General features: G+C 53.8%; 2 protein-coding genes across 5 annotated transcripts in view; both read left to right on the top strand.

Moving 5' to 3' along the window:
• The window catches only part of LOC146009857 (uncharacterized), a 426,052-nt gene that overhangs the window by 119,175 nt on the left and 282,000 nt on the right, over positions 1–24,877 (top strand). The window lies entirely within an intron of this gene.
• Positions 13,787–24,877, top strand: part of LOC146007357 (uncharacterized) — a 74,682-nt gene continuing 63,591 nt past the window's right edge. The window contains exons 1-5 of the mRNA XM_083145706.1: positions 13,787–14,087; positions 17,530–17,721; positions 20,520–20,598; positions 23,193–23,290; positions 23,404–23,800. Coding sequence (XP_083001832.1) covers positions 20,565–20,598; positions 23,193–23,290; positions 23,404–23,800 — 529 coding nt within the window. The 5' untranslated portion in view covers positions 13,787–14,087; positions 17,530–17,721; positions 20,520–20,564. The remainder of the gene's footprint in view (positions 14,088–17,529; positions 17,722–20,519; positions 20,599–23,192; positions 23,291–23,403; positions 23,801–24,877) is intronic.

Genomic DNA, 24,877 nt, shown 5'->3' with positions numbered 1-24,877 from the left:
GGCTGCGCTGTCAGTCATACTGACTGCAGCGATAACATTGCTGGGCTGGCTGCGCTGTCAGTCATACTGACTGCAGCGATAACATTGCCGGGCTGGCTGCACTGTCAGTCATACTGACTGCAGCGATAACATTGCCGGGCTGGCTGCGCTGTTGGTCATACTGTCGGTCATACTGACTGCAGCGATAACATTGCCGGGCTGGCTGCGCTGTTGGTCATACTGTCGGTCATACTGACTGCAGCGATAACATTGCTGGGCTGGCTGCGCTGTCAGTCATACTGACAGCAGCGATAACATTGCCGGGCTGGCTGCGCTGTCGGTCATACTGACTGCAGCGATAACATTGCCGGGCTGGCTGCACTGTCAGTCATACTGACTGCAGCGATAACATTGCCGGGCTGGCTGCGCTGTTGGTCATACTGACTGCAGCGATAACATTGCCGGGCTGGCTGCGCTGTCGGTCATACTGACTGCAGCGATAACATTGCCGGGCTGGCTGCGCTGTCGGTCATACTGACGGTCATACTGACTGCAGCGATAACATTGCCGGGCTGGCTGCGCTGTCGGTCATACTGACGGTCATACTGACTGCAGCGATAACTATGCCGGGCTGGCTGCGCTGTCGGTCATACTGACGGTCATACTGACTGCAGCGATAACATTGCCGGGCTGGCTGCACTGTCGGTCATACTGACTGCAGCGATAACATTGCCGGGCTGGCTGCGCTGTTGGTCATACTGTCGGTCATACTGACTGCAGCGATAACATTGCCGGGCTGGCTGCGCTGTCGGTCATACTGACTGCAGCGATAACATTGCCGGGCTGGCTGCGCTGTCAGTCATACTGACTGCAGCGATAACATTGCCGGGCTGGCTGCGCTGTTGGTCATACTGTCGGTCATACTGACTGCAGCGATAACATTGCCGGGCTGGCTGCACTGTCGGTCATACTGACTGCAGCGATAACATTGCCGGGCTGGCTGCGCTGTCAGTCATACTGTCAGTCATACTGACTGCAGCGATAACATTGCCGGGCTGGCTGCGCTGTCGGTCATACTGACGATCATACTGACTGCAGCGATAACATTGCCGGGCTGGCTGCACTGTCGGTCATACTGACTGCAGCGATAACATTGCCGGGCTGGCTGCGCTGTCAGTCATACTGACTGCAGCGATAACATTGCCGGGCTGGCTGCGCTGTCAGTCATACTGTCGGTCATACTGACTGCAGCGATAACATTGCCGGGCTGGCTGCGCTGTCGGTCATACTGACTACAGTGATAACATTGCCGGGCTGGCTGCGCTGTCGGTCATACTGACTGCAGCGATAACATTGCCGGGCTGGCTGCGCTGTCGGTCATACTGACGGTCATACTGACTGCAGCGATAACATTGCCGGGCTGGCTGCGCTGTCGGTCATACTGACGGTCATACTGACTGCAGCGATAACATTGCCGGGCTGGCTGCACTGTCAGTCATACTGCTCATACTGACTGCAGCGATAACATTGCCGGGCTGGCTGTGCTGTCGGTCATACTGACTGCAGCGATAACATTGCCGGGCTGGCTGCGCTGTCGGTCATACTGACGATCATACTGACTGCAGCGATAACATTGCCGGGCTGGCTGCACTGTCGGTCATACTGACTGCAGCGATAACATTGCCGGGCTGGCTGCGCTGTCGGTCATACTGACTGCAGCGATAACATTGCTGGGCTGGCTGCGCTGTCGGTCATACTGACTGCAGCGATAACATTGCCGGGCTGGCTGCACTGTCGGTCATACTGACTGCAGCGATAACATTGCCGGGCTGGCTGCGCTGTCAGTCATACTGACTGCAGCGATAACATTGCCGGGCTGGCTGCGCTGTCGGTCATACTGACTGCAGCGATAACATTGCCGGGCTGGCTGCGCTGTCGGTCATACTGACTGCAGCGATAACATTGCCGGGCTGGCTGCGCTGTCAGTCATACTGACTGCAGCGATAACATTGCTGGGCTGGCTGCGCTGTCAGTCATACTGACTGCAGCGATAACATTGCCGGGCTGGCTGCACTGTCAGTCATACTGACTGCAGCGATAACATTGCCGGGCTGGCTGCGCTGTTGGTCATACTGTCGGTCATACTGACTGCAGCGATAACATTGCCGGGCTGGCTGCGCTGTTGGTCATACTGTCGGTCATACTGACTGCAGCGATAACATTGCTGGGCTGGCTGCGCTGTCAGTCATACTGACTGCAGCGATAACATTGCCGGGCTGGCTGCACTGTCGGTCATACTGACTGCAGCGATAACATTGCCGGGCTGGCTGCGCTGTCGGTCATACTGACTGCAGCGATAACATTGCCGGGCTGGCTGCACTGTCAGTCATACTGACTGCAGCGATAACATTGCCGGGCTGGCTGCGCTGTTGGTCATACTGACTGCAGCGATAACATTGCCGGGCTGGCTGCGCTGTTGGTCATACTGACTGCAGCGATAACATTGCCGGGCTGGCTGCGCTGTCGGTCATACTGACTGCAGCGATAACATTGCCGGGCTGGCTGCGCTGTCGGTCATACTGACGGTCATACTGACTGCAGCGATAACTATGCCGGGCTGGCTGCGCTGTCGGTCATACTGACGGTCATACTGACTGCAGCGATAACATTGCCGGGCTGGCTGCACTGTCGGTCATACTGACTGCAGCGATAACATTGCCGGGCTGGCTGCGCTGTTGGTCATACTGTCGGTCATACTGACTGCAGCGATAACATTGCCGGGCTGGCTGCGCTGTCGGTCATACTGACTGCAGCGATAACATTGCCGGGCTGGCTGCGCTGTCAGTCATACTGACTGCAGCGATAACATTGCCGGGCTGGCTGCGCTGTTGGTCATACTGTCGGTCATACTGACTGCAGCGATAACATTGCCGGGCTGGCTGCACTGTCGGTCATACTGACTGCAGCGATAACATTGCCGGGCTGGCTGCGCTGTCAGTCATACTGTCAGTCATACTGACTGCAGCGATAACATTGCCGGGCTGGCTGCGCTGTCGGTCATACTGACGATCATACTGACTGCAGCGATAACATTGCCGGCTGGCTGCACTGTCGGTCATACTGACTGCAGCGATAACATTGCCGGGCTGGCTGCGCTGTCGGTCATACTGACGATCATACTGACTGCAGCGATAACATTGCCGGGCTGGCTGCGCTGTCGGTCATACTGACGATCATACTGACTGCAGCGATAACATTGCCGGGCTGGCTGCACTGTCGGTCATACTGACTGCAGCGATAACATTGCCGGGCTGGCTGCGCTGTCAGTCATACTGACTGCAGCGATAACATTGCCGGGCTGGCTGCGCTGTCAGTCATACTGTCGGTCATACTGACTGCAGCGATAACATTGCCGGGCTGGCTGCGCTGTCGGTCATACTGACTACAGTGATAACATTGCCGGGCTGGCTGCGCTGTCGGTCATACTGACTGCAGCGATAACATTGCCGGGCTGGCTGCGCTGTCGGTCATACTGATTGCAGCGATAACATTGCCGGGCTGGCTGCGCTGTCAGTCATACTGACTGCAGCGATAACATTGCTGGGCTGGCTGCGCTGTCGGTCATACTGACTGCAGCGATAACATTGCCGGGCTGGCTGCGCTGTCAGTCATACTGTCGGTCATACTGACTGCAGCGATAACATTGCCGGGCTGGCTGCGCTGTCGGTCATACTGACTGCAGCGATAACATTGCTGGGCTGGCTGCGCTGTCGGTCATACTGACTGCAGCGATAACATTGCCGGGCTGGCTGCGCTGTCGGTCATACTGACTGCAGCGATAACATTGCCGGGCTGGCTGCGCTGTCGGTCATACTGATTGCAGCGATAACATTGCCGGGCTGGCTGCGCTGTCAGTCATACTGACTGCAGCGATAACATTGCTGGGCTGGCTGCGCTGTCGGTCATACTGACTGCAGCGATAACATTGCCGGGCTGGCTGCGCTGTCAGTCATACTGTCGGTCATACTGACTGCAGCGATAACATTGCCGGGCTGGCTGCGCTGTCAGTCATACTGACTGCAGCGATAACATTGCTGGGCTGGCTGCGCTGTCGGTCATACTGACTGCAGCGATAACATTGCCGGGCTGGCTGCGCTGTCGGTCATACTGACTGCAGCGATAACATTGCCGGGCTGGCTGCGCTGTCGGTCATACTGACTGCAGCGATAACATTGCCGGACTGGCTGCGCTGTCGGTCATACTGACTGCAGCGATAACATTGCCGGGCTGGCTGCGCTGTCGGTCATACTGACTGCAGCGATAACATTGCCGGGCTGGCTGCGCTGTCGGTCATACTGACTGCAGCGATAACATTGCCGGGCTGGCTGCGCTGTCAGTCATACTGTCGGTCATACTGACTGCAGCGATAACATTGCCGGGCTGGCTGCGCTGTCAGTCATACTGACTGCAGCGATAACATTGCCGGGCTGGCTGCGCTGTCGGTCATACTGACTGCAGCGATAACATTGCCGGGCTGGCTGCGCTGTCGGTCATACTGATTGCAGCGATAACATTGCTGGGCTGGCTGCGCTGTCGGTCATACTGACTGCAGCGATAACATTGCTGGGCTGGCTGCGCTGTCGGTCATACTGACTGCAGTGATAACATTGCCGGGCTGGCTGCGCTGTCGGTCATACTGACTGCAGCGATAACATTGCCGGGCTGGCTGCGCTGTCGGTCATACTGACTGCAGCGATAACATTGCCGGGCTGGCTGCGCTGTCGGTCATACTGATTGCAGCGATAACATTGCCGGGCTGGCTGCGCTGTCGGTCATACTGACTGCAGCGATAACATTGCCGGGCTGGCTGCGCTGTCGGTCATACTGATTGCAGCGATAACATTGCCGGGCTGGCTGCGCTGTCAGTCATACTGACTGCAGCGATAACATTGCCGGGCTGGCTGCGCTGTCAGTCATACTGACTGCAGCGATAACATTGCCGGGCTGGCTGCGCTGTCGGTCATACTGACTGCAGCGATAACATTGCCGGGCTGGCTGCGCTGTCGGTCATACTGACTGCAGCGATAACATTGCCGGGCTGGCTGCGCTGTCGGTCATACTGATTGCAGCGATAACATTGCCGGGCTGGCTGCGCTGTCAGTCATACTGACTGCAGCGATAACATTGCCGGGCTGGCTGCGCTGTCGGTCATACTGACTGCAGCGATAACATTGCCGGGCTGGCTGCGCTGTCGGTCATACTGATTGCAGCGATAACATTGCCGGGCTGGCTGCGCTGTCAGTCATACTGACTGCAGCGATAACATTGCTGGGCTGGCTGCGCTGTCGGTCATACTGACTGCAGCGATAACATTGCCGGGCTGGCTGCGCTGTCGGTCATACTGATTGCAGCGATAACATTGCCGGGCTGGCTGCGCTGTCAGTCATACTGACTGCAGCGATAACATTGCCGGGCTGGCTGCGCTGTCGGTCATACTGACTGCAGCGATAACATTGCCGGGCTGGCTGCGCTGTCGGTCATACTGACTGCAGCGATAACATTGCCGGGCTGGCTGCGCTGTCGGTCATACTGACTGCAGCGATAACATTGCCGGGCTGGCTGCGCTGTCGGTCATACTGACTGCAGCGATAACATTGCCGGGCTGGCTGCGCTGTCGGTCATACTGACTGCAGCGATAACATTGCCGGGCTGGCTGCGCTGTCGGTCATACTGACTGCAGCGATAACATTGCCGGGCTGGCTGCGCTGTCGGTCATACTGACTGCAGCGATAACATTGCCGGGCTGGCTGCGCTGTCGGTCATACTGATTGCAGCGATAACATTGCCGGGCTGGCTGCGCTGTCAGTCATACTGACTGCAGCGATAACATTGCCGGGCTGGCTGCGCTGTCGGTCATACTGACTGCAGCGATAACATTGCCGGGCTGGCTGCGCTGTCGGTCATACTGACTGCAGCGATAACATTGCCGGGCTGGCTGCGCTGTCGGTCATACTGATTGCAGCGATAACATTGCCGGGCTGGCTGCGCTGTCAGTCATACTGACTGCAGCGATAACATTGCCGGGCTGGCTGCGCTGTCAGTCATACTGTCGGTCATACTGACTGCAGCGATAACATTGCCGGTCTGGCTGCACTGTCGGTCATACTGACTGCAGTGATAACATTGCCGGGCTGGCTGCGCTGTCAGTCATACTGACTGCAGCGATAACATTGCCGGGCTGGCTGCGCTGTCGGTCATACTGACTGCAGCGATAACATTGCCGGGTTGGCTGCGCTGTCGGTCATACTGACTGCAGCGATAACATTGCCGGGCTGGCTGCGCTGTCGGTCATACTGACGGTCATACTGACTGCAGCGATAACATTGCCGGGCTGGCAGCGCTGTCGGTCATACTGACTGCAGCGATAACATTGCCCGGGCTGGCTGCGCTGTCGGTCATACTGCTCATACTGACTGCAGCGATAACATTGCCGGGCTGGTTGCGCTGTCGGTCATACTGACTGCAGCGATAACATTGCCGGGCTGGCTGCGCTGTCGGTCATACTGACTGCAGCGATAACATTGCCCGGGTGGCTGTACAGGACCCTCCCTGGGCAGCTTTCCCGCAGCTCCTGGGCACCTTAGTGGATCGCCTGCAGCCCCCTGTAATTACACCGGCTGTACAGGCCCCCCACCCACCACGGGTAGATACCTTATCAACCACGGTACAGACCCTGGCACAGACTACTGTAGCGATGCAGAGATGACTGACAGCTACAAACCAACCGGTTAGACATCAACTGCCTATTTCTTCTTCCCCATTACTCCCAGTGTTACACGAGGACACAACGGGAGATGAGGGTGACGAGGATGATGATGAAGATGCCACTTTACCAGGGTCAAGGGCACCAATTTCCAATTTTGGGATTAGACTGCGCATGTACAGTCTAATGCCAGGCAGCATCTGAGTTGATGCTCAGACGCTGCCGCGCTACTCCTGTCTAGGGCAGTGCGGCTCTGCGCAGCGTGCCGACGTCAGAGGTCACGCTGCGCGGGCCACACAACAGCCGCCGCCTCCTTCTGTGTGCGGTGTGCACCGCGCTGACCTCCTGCCGCCGCCTCCATGAGACCGCCCGTACACCACCCGACCCACCCAGGCTGCCTGCATATCTTCCCGATCCCTCGTACCATCGCCCGACGCCTCCCAGGCTCCATACTCGGCCTACCCGCCCAGGCTTCATCGCCCACCCGTCCGGCCATACCGCACCTGTAAGTAAATATGCGTGTGGACAGGGCGGATTTTTGTATTTGTATGTTTTTGTATTAGGGAAGCCGATCCCGGGATTGGGCATTTCTCTTTCAATGGTCCTGGTGACACAGCTTCACATTGGGATGTAGGAGGGTCAGTAGGAGCCAGGCACCTATCCTAAAGCTTTAGAGAGGGGTCGGCTCCTCCCACTGCATCCCAGACTCACCAGTTTGTTTTAGGTGCCCAGCGGAGTGGGTGCTATACTGAAGAGGCTGCTGCGCAGCTGAAGATTAGAGATAGATAGGTGTTTTTTTTTTCTTAATTTTACACTTATTAAGTAGGACGCGGTGCTGAGGATTGTGTTCGAATCCTCACACTGCCAGCGCAGCAGGGGCTGACAGAAGCGTGTCTTGTCAGCTCCCTGCGCACGGAGGAGACACTGGTCTCTCTCTGCGGCGCTGACAGCTTCTATTAAGAGGCTGCCTGGGCTCCGGAGCGTCCCTGACCCAGCTTCACACAGGTGAGGGTCATGGGGGATGGGCGCTCCATGATGGCGGCGGCCATTTTCCACGGAGCTTACAAGCTGAGCTCTTTATTGCAAAAAGACAGCAGCTTGTCACAGAGCCTGCGGTGATTCCAAGTGGTCCCCATTTGAAGGGGAGACACTGGGAAATAGGAGATCCAGCAGTGGGAGCGGCTACTGGGGGTAGTTTGGTGCCAAATCTCCACAGACCCCGCAGCAGCAGGGACAGTTGGTCTCTTCCCTCAGTCTGCTTGGCTCTGCTTTGGGAAATGCTGGCTGCGGAGCTGAAGCGCTGTATTCTGGCTGAGTGGTGGATTTCCTGGGCATCGCCACCCCCTACTTCTGGTGAAGACTACTGAAGCTTCAGACAGATAAGTGGCTGTGATATACATTGGCTCTGTATATAACGCCTGTCATTGTGCACTGTGTGAAATTTATTTACCATGTCAGAGCAACAGTCTGTAGCTTTGGGGGAGGGAGCCCCATTTGCATCGAGCGCGTGCAGTGTTTGTGCACTTCAAGTTACCCCTGAACCGATGGCCAAGGGGGGATTGTGCCCTGCTTGCACAGCTGTGAGACCCATGGGAAGTGTACCCCAGAGGGTAGAGCAGACAGAGCCTGCGTGGGCCAGTGCCCTAGGCAGGTCGGTGAATGCCTTAGTGCAGTTGTTGGACAGGCAGAGAGATGTTTGTGGTGTCTTCCCCTAGACCTATGTCATCCTCTAAGCAGTCCTCAGGCTCCTTGCCTCTTACTCAAACAGATCCTGGTTTGCTGCAGGTAATGCAGGATACTGCTAAGGGTATCAGCAGGTTTAATGCTCTGCTGGATAGATTTGACAATGATTCCGAGGGGACTCCTAGACCATCTTATTCGGTCCCTCTGCTGCCAGTTGATTCAGTGGAGGAAGGAGAATGCACGTCAGATATTCCCTGGGATCAGGGTGATGATAATGAGGATACCTCGACCCCTGGGTTGGAGGATTTGATTGCTGCGGTTAAGCAGGCCTTGAATTTGTTGGATGAAGACAAATCTCCTTTCAAAGGGGTGTTTAAGAGGCAACGTAGAGAAGCTGTTACCTTCCCGGCAGATGAAGGTTTACAGGATCTGTTAGAAGGGGCTTGGAAAACGCCCAATAAAAGGCTCCAGGTGCTTAAACGGTTTTTGAGTCTTTATCCTATGCCTGAGGTGCATACAGATCTCTGGGAGAAAGTGCCTGTTGTGGATGCTTGACTTTCAGAAGCTACAGTGCTCCCGGTCCAAGGGGGTGCGGCTTTTAAGGACCCCATGGACAAGAAGCTAGAAGGAAACCTTAAAGCTATAATTGAGGGGGTGGGATTTACTCTCAGGCCTCTTATAGCGTCTGCCTGGGTTTCTAAAGCCATGATTGTATGGGCAGGCAGCTTGTGTACAATGGTGCACGCAGATCCGGGTGTCTTGCTGCTAGCTGAAAAATTTAAGGTGGCAGCTGAATATGTCTTAGAGGCTGAGGAAGAAGCTCTTCGCTTTGGCTCATTTCATAAGAAACCGAGCACCAAAGGTGAGGAAAAGCCCTCGGCATGACTACTGCCTGGGGACCCCTCCATCTGCATGCAGAGTGGGGGGTCGGCTTTTAAGGTTTCGGGACGTTTGGGCCTTATTGGATCAGGATCCTTGGGTGTTCGACATTGTTTCTCAGGGTTACAAAATTCCTTTCAGGGGTCTTCCTCCGAGACGGTTCTTACCCACTCCACTCCTAAAGGAGTCCCGAACTCTTGGACTGCTCTTTTGGGGGCGGCTCAGTCGCTTCTAGAAAAAGGAGTGGTGGCCGCGGGAGGAATGGAAGAAAGGTTTTTTTTTTCCATTCTGTTTTTAGTGTCCAAGCCAGATGGAACCTTCAGACCCATCCTAAATCTGAAGTCTTTAAATCTCTACCTGTGAGTGGATCACTACAAAATGGAGTCTCTGCGGTCTGTGCTTCTCAGCCTAGACCAGGAAGAATTTTTGGCGTCCATGGACATCCAGGACGCATATTTACATATCCCAATTCACCCGGAGCATCAGGCTCTTCTGCGCTTTGCAATTGGGGACCGACATTACATCACAAGGGCTCCAAGGGTATTCACAAAAATTATGTCGGTCATGGTGGCTGTTCTCCGGTTGAGGGGTATCATTGTGATACCTTATTTGGACGATCTGCTGTTAAAAGCGGAATCAGCAGAGATTTTACAGAAGCATCTGGCAGAGGCCATTCAGTTTTTGCAGACTCACGGGTGGCTGTTAAATTTAGAGAAGTCACAACTGGTCCCGGTCCAGAGGATTCAATTCCTGGGGTCATTCTGAACACTCACTTGCATCGAGTGTTTCTACCAGACGTGAAAGCCAAGGACATTTCCCTCCTGGTAAGGTCGGTTCTGGAATTACCGGACCCGTCGGTCTGGGAATGTCTGAAGTTGCTGGGCAAAATGGTGGCGACTTTCGAGACTCTGCAGTACGCCAGATTCCATTCTCGGCCCTTTCAGTGGAACATCTTGGTCGGGGAACATGCAGACCATGAAGTCAGAAAGGGGGAAACTGACTTTGGAAACCAGGTCCTCTCTGAAGTGGTGGACAGATGTGCATTCCCTTCAGTGGGGTCGGTCTCTTCAGTCTTGGGACTGTCTGGTAGTGACTGCCGACGACAGTCTCAGGGGCTGGGGGGCAGAAGTCCTGGATCTGAGGCTTCCGGGCATGTGGACTGCAGTGGAGTCAGCGCTCCCGATAAATATCCTAGAGCTTCGTGCCGTATGGAAGGCCTCATCCCTGGCGGAAGACAGACTGAGGGGCCTCCCCATAAGGATTCAGTCGGACAATGCCATGGCTGTGGCATATCTGAATAATCAGGGCGGCACACGCAGCATGCTGGCTATGAGGGAGGTGTCGCGGATTCTTTTGTGGGCGGAGCAGAATGTTCCAGCCTTATCGGCAATATTCATACCAGGTGTGAGAAATGTGGAGGCCGACTTCTGGAGCAGGAAAAAGCTGCCAGAAGGGGAATGGACATTGTATCTCGGTGGGTGCTCCCGGAGGTGAATTTAAGGATCCACAGGATCCTCGTTACAGGAGCCTACAGACAGGCGCATGGAACAAAGCCTTACGGCCATCTTTACGCTCACAAGAGCGATACAAAGACCCACAGTGGCTGCGTCCTGAGGAGCTTAATACAATTGTGGCCTCCCTATCAGCGGCTAGGACCGCGTGTCTTCCTGCACCTCTACCACAGAGACCGAAGGCTACTCCCTTCCGTCCCCAAGGTAAAGCGAGAGGTCAATTCTTCCCTCGCACCACAACTACATCTAAGCCAACCATGTTCCAATCCTCCCCTCACACCGGTTCCTCTGGTTCACTATCCTGTCTCGCCATTTTCAGTTTTAGGCTCTTCCATTGGGTCTGCCCACTGGCCCCCGGATTTTCAAATAAATCATGGCATTCACTCTCGCAGATGGTCAAGACTAGAGGGATAGGATCCTATGTAGGGCAGTAGGACCCAGCCCCAAGTTCTCCAGCACAGACTTCATATAGACCCCACTGACCCCGTCATACGCTTTTCCAGCGTCGGTGGACAGGAGAATGACTGGAGACATCACATTAGATGATTGATAATGAAGAATGTTAGAAGTGCTGTGTCTCGCTTCCCTACCTCGGACGAAGCCATCACCATGTAACAGCTGGGGGAGGAGAGCATTCACTCTATTCCCAATGAGTTTTGTATAGAGTTTGAGATGAACGTTGAGCAGGGATATGGGTCTGTAGCTGGAGCACCGGGAGGGGTCCGTACCGGTCTTATGGATCTCTGATATATGTGCTTCAGGTGTGTGGGGGGAGAAGTGGGAGTCGCTGGAAACCTCACTGAAAGCTTTAAGCAGCAGCAGCACAAAATCATTAAACATTTTAAAGAATCTGATCGTAAAACCGCCAGGGCTCTTCCCAGAGGGGGATGTCAATATGTCTAGCGCCAGTTCTTCCATGGTGAAAGGTAGGTCAACATTTTCTCTGTCTTTGGGCCTTATTCTAGTTCACTCTTTCTGACAAAATCCTTCTTAGATGGACAAAACCATGTGCACTGCAGGTGGGGCAGATGTAAAATGTGCATAGAGATTAGATTTGGGTGAGTTATTTTGTTTCTGTGCAGGGCAAATACTGGCTGCTTTATACTGTAAATATAGATCTCACTTTGTAGTAAAACCCCACCCAAATCTAATTGTCTCTGCACAAGTTACATCTGCCCCCCCCCCCTGCAGTGCACATGGTTTTGTCCATCTAAGAAGGATTTTGTCAGAAAGAGTGAACTAGAATAAGGCCCTTTATCGGAAAGGGTTGGTAAATAAATGTCTGACCGGTGGTTGTGAACATCTTGTGATGTGTGTGTGTGTGGTGTGTGTGTGTGTGTGTGGGGGGGGGGGGGGGGGGGGGGATGATAGGTGCTCCGAGGTTGAGTCAGACAGATTGTTTAGAGAGGAATAGTGTTTTTAAAAAGAGGAATAGTGTTTTTAAAAAGAGGAATAGTGTTTTTAAAAAGCAGAAGCTATCTTAGATGTCTCGGATACTGATGTTCTTTGGTTAGTTTTAATGGAATAGATAAAGGCCCCCATTTACCATTGATCGCATTTACAATGCGATCTGAGCGGAATATTACCGCCCAGGATCGCATTGTAAAATTACTGTATTACCGTCCAGGGGGCTGGGACAGGGCTCCAAAAAGAGCCCGTCCCTGCGATGCCGGAAGCCGGGGGTCAGCACATGCGCGGGTACGCGCTGACCCCCCCACGACCCCGCTGACCGCACTGCCGCTCGGGGTGCGATGTGTAGCCATAGGCTACAATGGGCTATCGCCATATCAGAATGGTGATAGCCCAGGAGTGCGATGCCGGGCTGCCCGATGTTGATACATCGGGCAGCTTTGCATCCCCCATAGAAACCTATGGGGGATGCGGCCGGCGGCGCTGCAGGGGGGGGATCGCAGCAGGGATCGGAGATTCCTGCTGCGGTCCCCTGTGATACATTAGGAGATACTTAATATTTGTGGTTAACCCCCGAAAACAGCAGAGATGGCCTGGGAGGCCGCTGCAGTAGCATACAGGATATGTAGTGCTGGAGGTTGGCGGGCACAAGCAGAGACACCGCTGGCTGGTTGAGGTCTCTCCGGGAGATCCTGAAGACACTTGTCAGGCTTTCTGGAGACCGGCGGTGGGGAGAGCCTTCCTACTCAAGGTCCCGGCTTGGCCGCAGCAGTAGGCCTCAACCCCCAGCGACCAGTATACTAGCCGCCTGGCTCCAAGACTGTTACCGCTGCACTGGTGGAGACGGGGCGGCTGCTTCTGCAAGGCTGGGGTGTCTGGAAGCAGGTGGCGGTGAGACAGAGGCTCCAAAGTTGCACGTCCGTCCAGTTTCCTGTCCAAGCTTTATTTATTATATTTCTTCGGTCCTCCAGCTGTTGTTGAACTACACATCCCAGCATGCCCTGCTACATTTTTACTATTTGCCTATGCTTAAACTGTTGCAGAGCATGCTGGGATGTGTAGTTCAACAACAGGTGAAGGGCCGAAGGTCCCCCATCCATCCCTGTCCTAAACGAACCGTTAGAGAGGTATTGAGGTCCTTCCTATGTCATATAAATTACATACAGTATGCAGCCAATGAGATAAATAACGTTTTTCACGTTACTTGTTAGAAATTGTTATATTTTATGTTGTACTCCATTAATATTCATTTCTTCCACTTTTTTCTCACCCTAATAATATTAGGAAATTACAGGCTGCCCCCCTGTATAATATTAGGACACCACAGGCTGCTCTCCCTGTATAATAATATTAGGACACCACAGGCTGCTTCCCCTCTATAATATTAGGACACTACAGGCTGCTCCCTCTGTATAATAATTCAAGTGAAGTATAGGCTGCTCCCCTATATAATAACAGGACACCACAGGCTGCTCCCCCGGTATAATAATAACAGGACACCACATGCTGCTCCCCCGGTATAATAATAACAGGACACCACAGGCTGCTTCCCCTGTATAATAATTCCAGGGAACTATAGGCTGCTCCTACTGTATAATAATAGCAGGACACCACAGCCTGCTCCTCCTGCTGAATATAATGACTTAGTTGTGTGACCTTCACTCTCTGACCCTCATTACCCGGATGCTAATAAAGAGTTTCCGGTCTTTGACACGCAAAAAATCCCGAAAGACGTGTGGACCGCAAATTCCGGAAGTCAGATGGACCGCACAGACCGGAAGTCAAATGGACCGCACAGACCGGAAGTGGGCTGTGTAACAGTTTCCGGGTGAGAGTTTGCGGTGACTGGCGCCGGTGAGTATGTACGTAGACAACGCCTGATATCTGCACATAGATATATACATATATATACCTCACATACCCCTGTACCGCTGCCCCCATCACCTCACATACCCCTGTACTGCTGCCCCCATCACCTCACATCCCCCTGTACTACTGCCCCCATCACCTCACATCCCCCTGTACTACTGCCCCCATCACCTCACATCCCCCTGTACTACTGCCCCCATCACCTCACATACCCCTGTACTGCTGCCCCCATCACCTCACATACCCCTGTACTGCTGCCCTCATCACCTCACATCCCCCTGTACTGCTGCCCCCATCACCTGTATACCCCTGTACTGCTGCCCCCATCACCTCACATCCCCCTGTACTGCTGCCCCCATCACCTCACATACCCCTGTACTGCTGCCCCCATCACCTCACATACCCCTGTACTGCTGCCCCCATCACCTCACATCCCCCTGTACTACTGCCCCCATCACCTCACATCCCCCTGTACTACTGCCCCCATCACCTCACATACCCCTGTACTACTGCCCCCATCACCTCACATACCCCTGTACCGCTGCCCCCATCACCTCACATCCCCCTGTACCACTGCCCCCATCACCTCACATCCCCCTGTACTACTGCCCCCATCACCTCACATACCCCTGTACTGCTGCCCCCATCACCTCACATACCCCTGTACCACTGCCCCATCACCTCACATACCCCTGTACTACTGCCCCCATCGCCTCACATCCCCCTGTACTGCGGCCCCCATCACCTCACATACCCCTGTACCACTTCCCCCATCTCCTCACATACCCCTGTACCGCTGCCCCCATCACCTCACATCCCCCTGTACCACTGCCCCCATCACCTCACATACCCCTGTACTACTGCCCCCATCACCTCACATCCCCCTGTACTACTGCCCCCATCACCTCACATACCCCTGTACCACTGCCCTCATCACCTCACATCCCCCTGTACCACTGCCCCCATCACCTCACATACCCCTGTACTACTGCCCTCATCACCTCACACCCCCCTGTACTGCTGCCCCCATCACCTCACATCCCCCTGTACTACTGCCCCCATCACCTCACATACCCCTGTACCGCTGCCCCCATCACCTCACATACCCCTGTACCGCTGCCCCCATCACCTCACATACCCCTGTACTACTGCCCCCATCACCTCACATACCCCTGTACCGCTGCCCCCATCACCTCACATACCCCTGTACTGCCCCCATCACCTCACATACCCCTGTACTACTGCCCCCATCACCTCACATCCCCCTGTACCACTGCCCCCATCACCTCACATACCCCTGTACTGCCCCCATCACCTCACATCCCCCTGTACTGCTGCCCCCATCACCTCACATACCCCTGTACCACTGCCCCATCACCTCACATACCCCTGTACTACTGCCCCCATCACCTCACATCCCCCTGTACTGCTGCCCCCATCACCTCACATACCCCTGTACTGCTGCCCTCATCACCTCACATCCCCCTGTACTGCTGCCCCCATCACCTGTATACCCCTGTACTGCTGCCCCCATCACCTCACATCCCCCTGTACTGCTGCCCCCATCACCTCACATACCCCTGTACTGCTGCCCCCATCACCTCACATACCCCTGTACTGCTGCCCCCATCACCTCACATCCCCCTGTACTACTGCCCCCATCACCTCACATCCCCCTGTACTACTGCCCCCATCACCTCACATACCCCTGTACTACTGCCCCCATCACCTCACATACCCCTGTACCGCTGCCCCCATCACCTCACATCCCCCTGTACCACTGCCCCCATCACCTCACATCCCCCTGTACTACTGCCCCCATCACCTCACATACCCCTGTACTGCTGCCCCCATCACCTCACATACCCCTGTACCACTGCCCCATCACCTCACATACCCCTGTACTACTGCCCCCATCGCCTCACATCCCCCTGTACTGCGGCCCCCATCACCTCACATACCCCTGTACCACTTCCCCCATCTCCTCACATACCCCTGTACCGCTGCCCCCATCACCTCACATCCCCCTGTACCACTGCCCCCATCACCTCACATACCCCTGTACTACTGCCCCCATCACCTCACATCCCCCTGTACTACTGCCCCCATCACCTCACATACCCCTGTACCACTGCCCTCATCACCTCACATCCCCCTGTACCACTGCCCCCATCACCTCACATACCCCTGTACTACTGCCCTCATCACCTCACACCCCCCTGTACTGCTGCCCCCATCACCTCACATCCCCCTGTACTACTGCCCCCATCACCTCACATACCCCTGTACCGCTGCCCCCATCACCTCACATACCCCTGTACCGCTGCCCCCATCACCTCACATACCCCTGTACTACTGCCCCCATCACCTCACATACCCCTGTACCGCTGCCCCCATCACCTCACATACCCCTGTACTGCCCCCATCACCTCACATACCCCTGTACTACTGCCCCCATCACCTCACATCCCCCTGTACCACTGCCCCCATCACCTCACATACCCCTGTACTGCCCCCATCACCTCACATCCCCCTGTACTGCTGCCCCCATCACCTCACATACCCCTGTACCACTGCCCCATCACCTCACATACCCCTGTACTACTGCCCCCATCACCTCACATCCCCCTGTACTGCGGCCCCCATCACCTCACATACCCCTGTACCACTTCCCCCATCTCCTCACATACCCCTGTACTACTGCCCCCATCACCTCACATACCCCTGTACTACTGCCCCCATCACCTCACATCCCCCTGTACTACTGCCCCCATCACCTCACATACCCCTGTACTACTGCCCCCATCACCTCACATCCCCCTGTACTACTGCCCCCATCACCTCACATACCCCTGTACTGCTGCCCCCATCACCTCACATACCCCTGTACCGCTGCCCCCATCACCTCACATACCCCTGTACCGCTGCCCCCATCACCTCACATACCCCTGTACCGCTGCCCCCATCACCTCACATACCCCTGTACTACTGCCCCCATCACCTCACATACCCCTGTACTACTGCCCCCATCACCTCACATACCCCTGTACTGCTGCCCCCATCACCTCACATACCCCTGAACTACTGCCCCCATCACCTGTATACCCCTGTACTACTGCCCCATCACCTCACATACCCATGTACTACTGCCCCCATCACCTCACATCCCCCTGTACTACTGCCCCCATCACCTCACAGCCTGTGGTGTTCTGTTATTATTATACAGGGGGAGCAGACTGTGGTGTCCTGTTATTATTATACAGGGGGAGCAGCCTGTGGTGTACTGTTATTATTGTGCAGGGGTAGCAGCCTGTGGTGTCCTGTTATTATTATACAGGGGAGCAGCCTGTGGTGTTCAGTTATTATACAGGGAGAGCAGCCTGTGGTGTCCTGTTATTATATATAATGATATATGGTCTTTCCCCCAATACACAGGGTTACACAGTAGTGAGGAAGACATCCGGTGAGTGTGAGACACCCAGCAGCCGTCCCCGTGTGTCAGGAGGACTGAGCAGGACCCAGAGCCCCATCACGGTGCCTCCACCTCACTCACTGATACATGAGAGGCACAATGACCAGAAGATCCTGGAACTCACCAACAAGATCATTCAGCTGCTGACCGGAGAGGTGACTGCTGGGAATGGGACGTTATACAGTAACACCGGGGGATGTGACCGGAGAGGTGACTGCTGGGAATGGGATGTTATACAGTAACATGGGGGATGTGACCGGAGAGGTGACTGCTGGGAATGGGACATTATACAGTAACACGGGGGGATGTGACCAGAGAGGTGACTGCTGGGAATGGGACGTTATACAGTAAAACCAGGGATGTGACCGAAGAGGTGACTGCTGGGGATGGGACATTATACAGTAACACCGGGGGATGTGACCGGAGAGGTGACTGCTGGGAATGGGACGTTATACAGTAACATCGGGGGATGTGACTGGAGAGGTGACTGCTGGGAATGGGACGTCATACAGTAACACCGGGGGGGATGTGACCGGAGAGGTGACTGCTGAGAATGGGACGTTATACAGTAACACAGGGGGATGTGACCGGAGAGGTGACTGCTTGGAATGGGACATTATACAGTAACACCGGGGGATGTGACCGGAGAGGTGACTGCTGGGAATGGGACGTTATACAGTAACATCGGGGGATGTGACCGGAGAGGTGACTGCTGGGAATGGGACGTTATACAGTAACACCGGGGGATGTGACCGGAGAGGTGACTGCTGGGAATGGGACGTTATACAGTAACACCGGGGGATGTGACCGGAGAGGTGACTGCTGGGAATGGGACGTTATACAGTAACACCGGGGGATGTGACCGGAGAGGTGACTGCTTGGAATGGGACGTTATACAGTAACACTGGGGGATGTGACCGGAGAGGTGACTGCTGGGAATGGGACGTTATACAGTAACACCGGGGGATGTGACCGGAGAGGTGACTGCTGGAAATGGGACGTTATACAGTAACACAGGGGGATGTGACCGGAGAGGTGACTGCTGGGAATGGGACGTTATACAGTAAACCGGGGGATGTGACAGGAGAGGTCACTGCTGGGAATGGGACGTTATACAGTAACACCGGGGGATGTGACAGGAGAGGTCACTGCTGGGAATGGGACATTATACAGTAACACCGGGGATGTGACGGGAGAGGTGACTGCTGGGAATGGGACGTTATACAGTAACACCGGGGGATGTCACCGGAGAGGTGACTGCTGGGAATGGGACGTTATACAGTAACACCGGGGGATGTGACCGGAGAGGTGACTGTTGGGAATGGGACGTTATACAGTAACATCGGGGGATGTGACCGGAGAGGTGACTGCTGGGAATGGGACGTTATACAGTAACACCGGGGGATGTCACCGGAGAGGTGACTGCTGGGAATGGGACGTTATACAGTAACACCGGGGGGATGTGACCGGAGAGGTGACTGCTGGGAATGGGACGTTATACAGTAACACCGGGGGATGTGACAGGAGAGGTCACTGCTGGGAATGGGACGTTATACAGTAACACCGGGGGATGAGACCGGAGAGGTGACTGCTGGGAATGGGACGTTATACAGTAACACCGGGGGATGTGACCGGAGAGGTGACTGCTGGGAATGGGACGTTATACAGTAACACCGGGGGATGTGACCGGAGAGGTGACTGCTGGGAATGGGACGTTATACAGTAACACCGGGGGATGTGACCGGAGAGGTGACTGCTGGGAATGGGACGTTATACAGTAACACCGGGGGATGTGACCGGAGAGGTGAGAGCTGGGAATGGGATGTTATACAGTAACACCGGGGGATGTGACAGGAGAGGTGACTGCTGGGAATGGGACGTTATACAGTAACACAGCGAGATGTGACAGGAGAGGTGACTGCTGGGAATGGGGAGTTATACAGTAACACCGGGGGATGTGACCGGAGATGTGACTGCCGGGAATGGGACGTTATACAGTAACACCGGGGGATGTGACCGGAGAGGTGACTGCTGGGAATGGGGCGTTATACAGTAACACTGGGGATGTGACCGGAGAGGTGAGAGCTGGGAATGGGACGTTATACAGTAACACAGCGGGATGCGACAGGAGAGGTGACTGCTGGGAATGGGACGTTATACAGTAACACCGGGGGATTTGACCGGAGAGATGACTGCTGGGAGTGGGACGTTATACAGTAAAACCGGGGGATGTGACCGGAGAGGTGACTGCTGGGAATGGAACGTTATACAGTAACACCGGGGGATGTGACAGGAGAGGTGACTGCTGGGAATGGGATGTTATACAGTAACACCGGGGGATGTGACGAGAGGTGACTGCTGGGAATGGGACATTATACAGTAACACCGGGGAATGTGACCGGAGAGGTGACTGCTGGGAATGGGACGTTATACAGTAACACCGGGGGATGTGACAGGAGAGATGACCGCCGGGAATGGGACGTTATACAGAAACACCGGGGGATGTGACCGGAGTGGGGACTGCTGGGAATGGAGCATTATACAGTAACACCGGGGGATGTGACCGGAGAGGTGACTGCTGGGAATCGGACGTTATACAGTAATACCGGGGGATGTGACCGGAGAAGTGACTGCTGGGAATGTGACATTATACAGTAACACCGGGGGATGTGACCGGAGAGGTGACTGCTAGGAATCGGACGTTATACAGTAATACCGGGGGATGTGACCGGAGAAGTGACTGCTGGGAATGTGACATTATACAGTAACACCGGGGGATGTGACCGGAGAGGTGACTGCTAGGAATCGGACGTTATACAGTAACACCGGGGGATGTGACCGGAGAGGTGACTACTGGGAATGGGACATTATACAGTAACACCGGGGGATGTGTCATTGTATGTGTCAGGTGCCTATAAGGTGTCAGTGTGTCACCGTCTATCTCTCCATGCAGGAGGGGGAGTATATATAGGAACACAGGGGTCTGTACAAGGACGTGATGATGGAGAATCACCGGCCCCTCACCTCACTGGGTAAGATGAGACATTTAATGTACATGGGGGAGCAGGTATGGGGGTCCCCTATATACACCTGGCCTCTGATAATCACATATATACAATGTCCTCAGTCACTGTGTGTCTCCTACAGATGGGCCCAGTAACAGGAATACCCCAGAGAGATGTCCCCGTCCTCTGTATTACCTGGATAATCACATATATACCATGTCCTCAGTCACTGCGTGTCTCCTACAGATGGGGCTAGTAACAGGAATACCCCAGAGAGATGTCCCCGTCCTCTGTATTCCCAGGATAATCACATATATACAATGTCCTCAGTCACTGCGTGTCTCCTACAGATGGGCCAGTAACAGGAATACCCCAGAGAGATGTCCCCGTCCTCTGTATTCCCAGGATAATCACATATATACCATGTCCTCAGTCACTGTGTGTCTCCTACAGATGGGGCTAGTAACAGGAATACCCCAGAGAGATGTCCCCGTCCTCTGTATTCCCAGGATAATCACATATATACCATGTCCTCAGTCACTGTGTGTCTCCTACAGATGGGCCCAGTAACAGGAATACCCCAGAGAGATGTCCCCGTCCTCTGTATTCCCAGGATAATCACATATATACAATGTCCTCAGTCACTGCGTGTCTCCTACAGATGGGGCCAGTAACAGGAATACCCCAGAGAGATGTCCCCGTCCTCTGTATTCCCAGGATAATCACATATATACCATGTCCTCAGTCACTGCGTGTCTCCTACAGATGGGCCCAGTAACAGGAATACCCCAGAGAGATGTCCCCGTCCTCTGTATTCCCAGGATAATCACATATATACCATGTCCTCAGTCACTGTGTGTCTCCTACAGATGGGGCTAGTAACAGGAATACCCCAGAGAGATGTCCCCGTCCTCTGTATTCCCAGGATAATCACATATATACCATGTCCTCAGTCACTGCGTGTCTCCTACAGATGGGGCTAGTAACAGGAATACCCCAGAGAGATGTCCCCGTCCTCTGTATTCCCAGGATAATCACATATATACAATGTCCTCAGTCACTGCGTGTCTCCTACAGATGGGCCAGTAACAGGAATACCCCAGAGAGATGTCCCCGTCCTCTGTATTCCCAGGATAATCACATATATACCATGTCCTCAGTCACTGTGTGTCTCCTACAGATGGGCCAGTAACAGGAATACCCCAGAGAGATGCCCACGTCCTCTGTATTCCCAGGATAATCACATATATACCATGTCCTCAGTCACTGTGTGTCTCCTACAGATGGGGCTAGTAACAGGAATACCCCAGAGAGATGTCCCCGTCCTCTGTATTCCCAGGATAATCACATATATACCATGTACTCAGTCACTGCGTGTCTCCTACAGATGGGCCCAGTAACAGGAATACCCCAGAGAGATGTCCCCGTCCTCTGTATTCCCAGGATAATCACATATATACAATGTCCTCAGTCACTGTGTGTCTCCTACAGATGGGCCCAGTAACAGGAATACCCCAGAGAGATGCCCCCGTCCTCTGTATTCCCAGGATAATCACATATATACAATGTCCTCAGTCACTGCGTATCTCCTACAGATGGGCCCAGTAACAGAGATACCCCAGAGAGATGTCCCCGTCCTCCGTATTCCTAGGATAATCACATATATACCATTATCTCAGTCACTGTGTGTCTCCTACAGATGGGCCCAGTAACAGGAATACCCCAGAGAGATGTCCCCGTCCTCTGTATTCCCAAGATAATGACATATATACAATGTCCTCAGTCTCTGTGTGTCTCCTACAGATGGGCCCAGTAACAGGGATACCCTAGAGAGATGTCCCCGTCCTCTGTATTCCCAGGATAATCACATATATACCATGTCCTCAGTCACTGTGTGTCTCCTACAGATGGGCCCAGTAACAGGAATACCCCAGAGAGATGTCCTCTGTATTCCCAGGATAATCACATATATACCATGTCCTCAGTCACTGCGTGTCTCCTACAGATGGGCCCAGTAACAGGAATACCCCAGAGCGATGTCCTCTGTATTCCCAGGATAATCACATATATACAATGTACTCAGTCACTGCGTGTCTCCTACAGATGGGCCCAGTAACAGGAATACCCCAGAGAGATGTCCTCGTCCTCTGTATTCCCAGGATAATCACATATATACCATGTCCTCAGTCACTGCGTGTCTCCTACAGATGGGCCCAGTAACAGGAATACCCCAGAGATGTCCCCGTCCTCTGTATTCCCAGGATAATCACATATATACAATGTCCTCAGTCACTGCGTGTCTCCTACAGAAGGGCCCAGTAACAGGAATACCCCAGAGAGATGTCCCCGTCCTCTGTATTCCCAGGATAATTACATATATACAATGTCCTCAGTCACTGCGTGTCTCCTACAGATGGGGCCAGTAACAGGAATACCCCAGAGAGATGCCCCCGTCCTCTGTATTCCCAGGATAATCACATATATACAATGTCCTCAGTCACTGCGTGTCTCCTACAGATGGGCCCAGTAACAGGAATACCCCAGAGAGATGTCCCCGTCCTCTGTATTCCCAGGATAATCACATATATACCATGTACTCAGTCACTGTGTCTCTCCTACAGATGGACCCAGTAACAGGAATACCCCAGAGAGATGTCCCCGTCCTCTGTATTCCCAGGATTGTACAGAGGAGAATCACAGGACCCCACAGGAGGATCAGGTAGGTGGGATTTAGGGTCTCTCCAATACAACAAAGTCACTGTCACTATATGATTCCTAGATGATGTTACATATCAGTTTAAATAACCCACAAAACAATGTATGGTTTTATAGAGTGAAAAACTAACTGATATAAAGTTAGATGAAATAAAGAAAGAAGAAGAGACGTATGTGGCTGATATAAAGGCAGAAGATACAGAGGGAGAAGAAGAGACGTATGTGACTGATATAAAGGCAGAAGACACAGAGGGAGGAGAAGAGACGTATGTGACTGATATGAAGGCAGAAGGTACAGAGGGAGAAGAAGAGACGTATGTGACTGATATAAAGGCAGAAGATACAGAGGGAGAAGAAGAGACGTACGTGACTGATATAAAGGCAGAAGATACAGAGGGAGAAGAAGAGACGTATGTGACTTGTATTAAGGAAGAAGATACAGAGGAAGATGAGTCTTATATGAGGGGTGACCAGATGTGTAAGGAGGAGGAAATCCCTACAGATATCAGCACAGGTGAGTAATAATCTCTAAGTAAAACACTCACTTACAGTATCATGTCACTGTGTGTTACCAGCCCAGAGATCTGACCAGTCTCCTCCCTGCACTCTCTGGTGTATCTCATACATCAGGAGCCATCAGCCCCTATTATACCCCTGCTCTCCCCCTCACATCATGGCACTGTGTGTTACCAACCCAGAGATCTGACCAGTCTCCTCCCCGCACTCTCTGGTGTATCTCATACATCAGGAGCCATCAGCCCCTATTATACTCCTGCTCTCCCCCTCACATCATGTCACTGTGTGTTACCAGCCCAGAGATCTGACCAGTCTCCTCCCCACACTCTCTGGTGTATCTCATACATCAGGAGCCATCAGCCCCTATTATACTCCTGCTCTCCCCCTCACATCATGTCACTGTGTGTTACCAGCCCAGAGATCTGACCAGTCTCCTCCCCGGACTCTCTGGTGTATCTCATACATCAGGAGCCATCAGCCCCTATTATACTCCTGCTCTCCCCCTCACATCATGTCACTGTGTGTTACCAGCCCAGAGATCTGACCAGTCTCCTCCCCGCAGTCTCTGGTGTATCTCATACATCAGGTGCCATCAGCCCCTATTATACTCCTGCTCTCCCCCTCACATCATGTCACTGTGTGTTACCAGCCCAGAGATCTGACCAGTCTCCTCCCCACACTCTCTGGTGTATCTCATACATCAGCAGCCATCAGCCCCTATTATACTCCTGCTCTCCCCCTCACATCATGTCACTGTGTGTTACCAGCCCAGAGATCTGACCAGTCTCCTCCCCGCACTCTCTGGTGTATCTCATACATCAGCAGCCATCAGCCCCTATTATACTCCTGCTCTCCCCCTCACATCATGTCACTGTGTGTTACCAGCCCAGAGATCTGACCAGTCTCCTCCCCGCTCTCTCTGGTGTATCTCGTACATCAGCAGCCATCAGCCCCTATTATACTCCTGCTCTCCCCCTCACATCATGTCACTGTGTGTTACCAGCCCAGAGATCTGACCAGTCTCCTCCCTGCACTCTCTGGTGTATCTCGTACATCAGCAGCCATCAGCCCCTAT

The sequence above is a fragment of the Crinia signifera genome, chromosome 6, assembly GCF_055691185.1.
Source record: "Crinia signifera chromosome 6, ASM5569118v1, whole genome shotgun sequence".
Taxonomy (NCBI): domain Eukaryota; kingdom Metazoa; phylum Chordata; class Amphibia; order Anura; family Myobatrachidae; genus Crinia; species Crinia signifera.
This window is presented reverse-complemented; position numbering and strand designations above follow the sequence as displayed.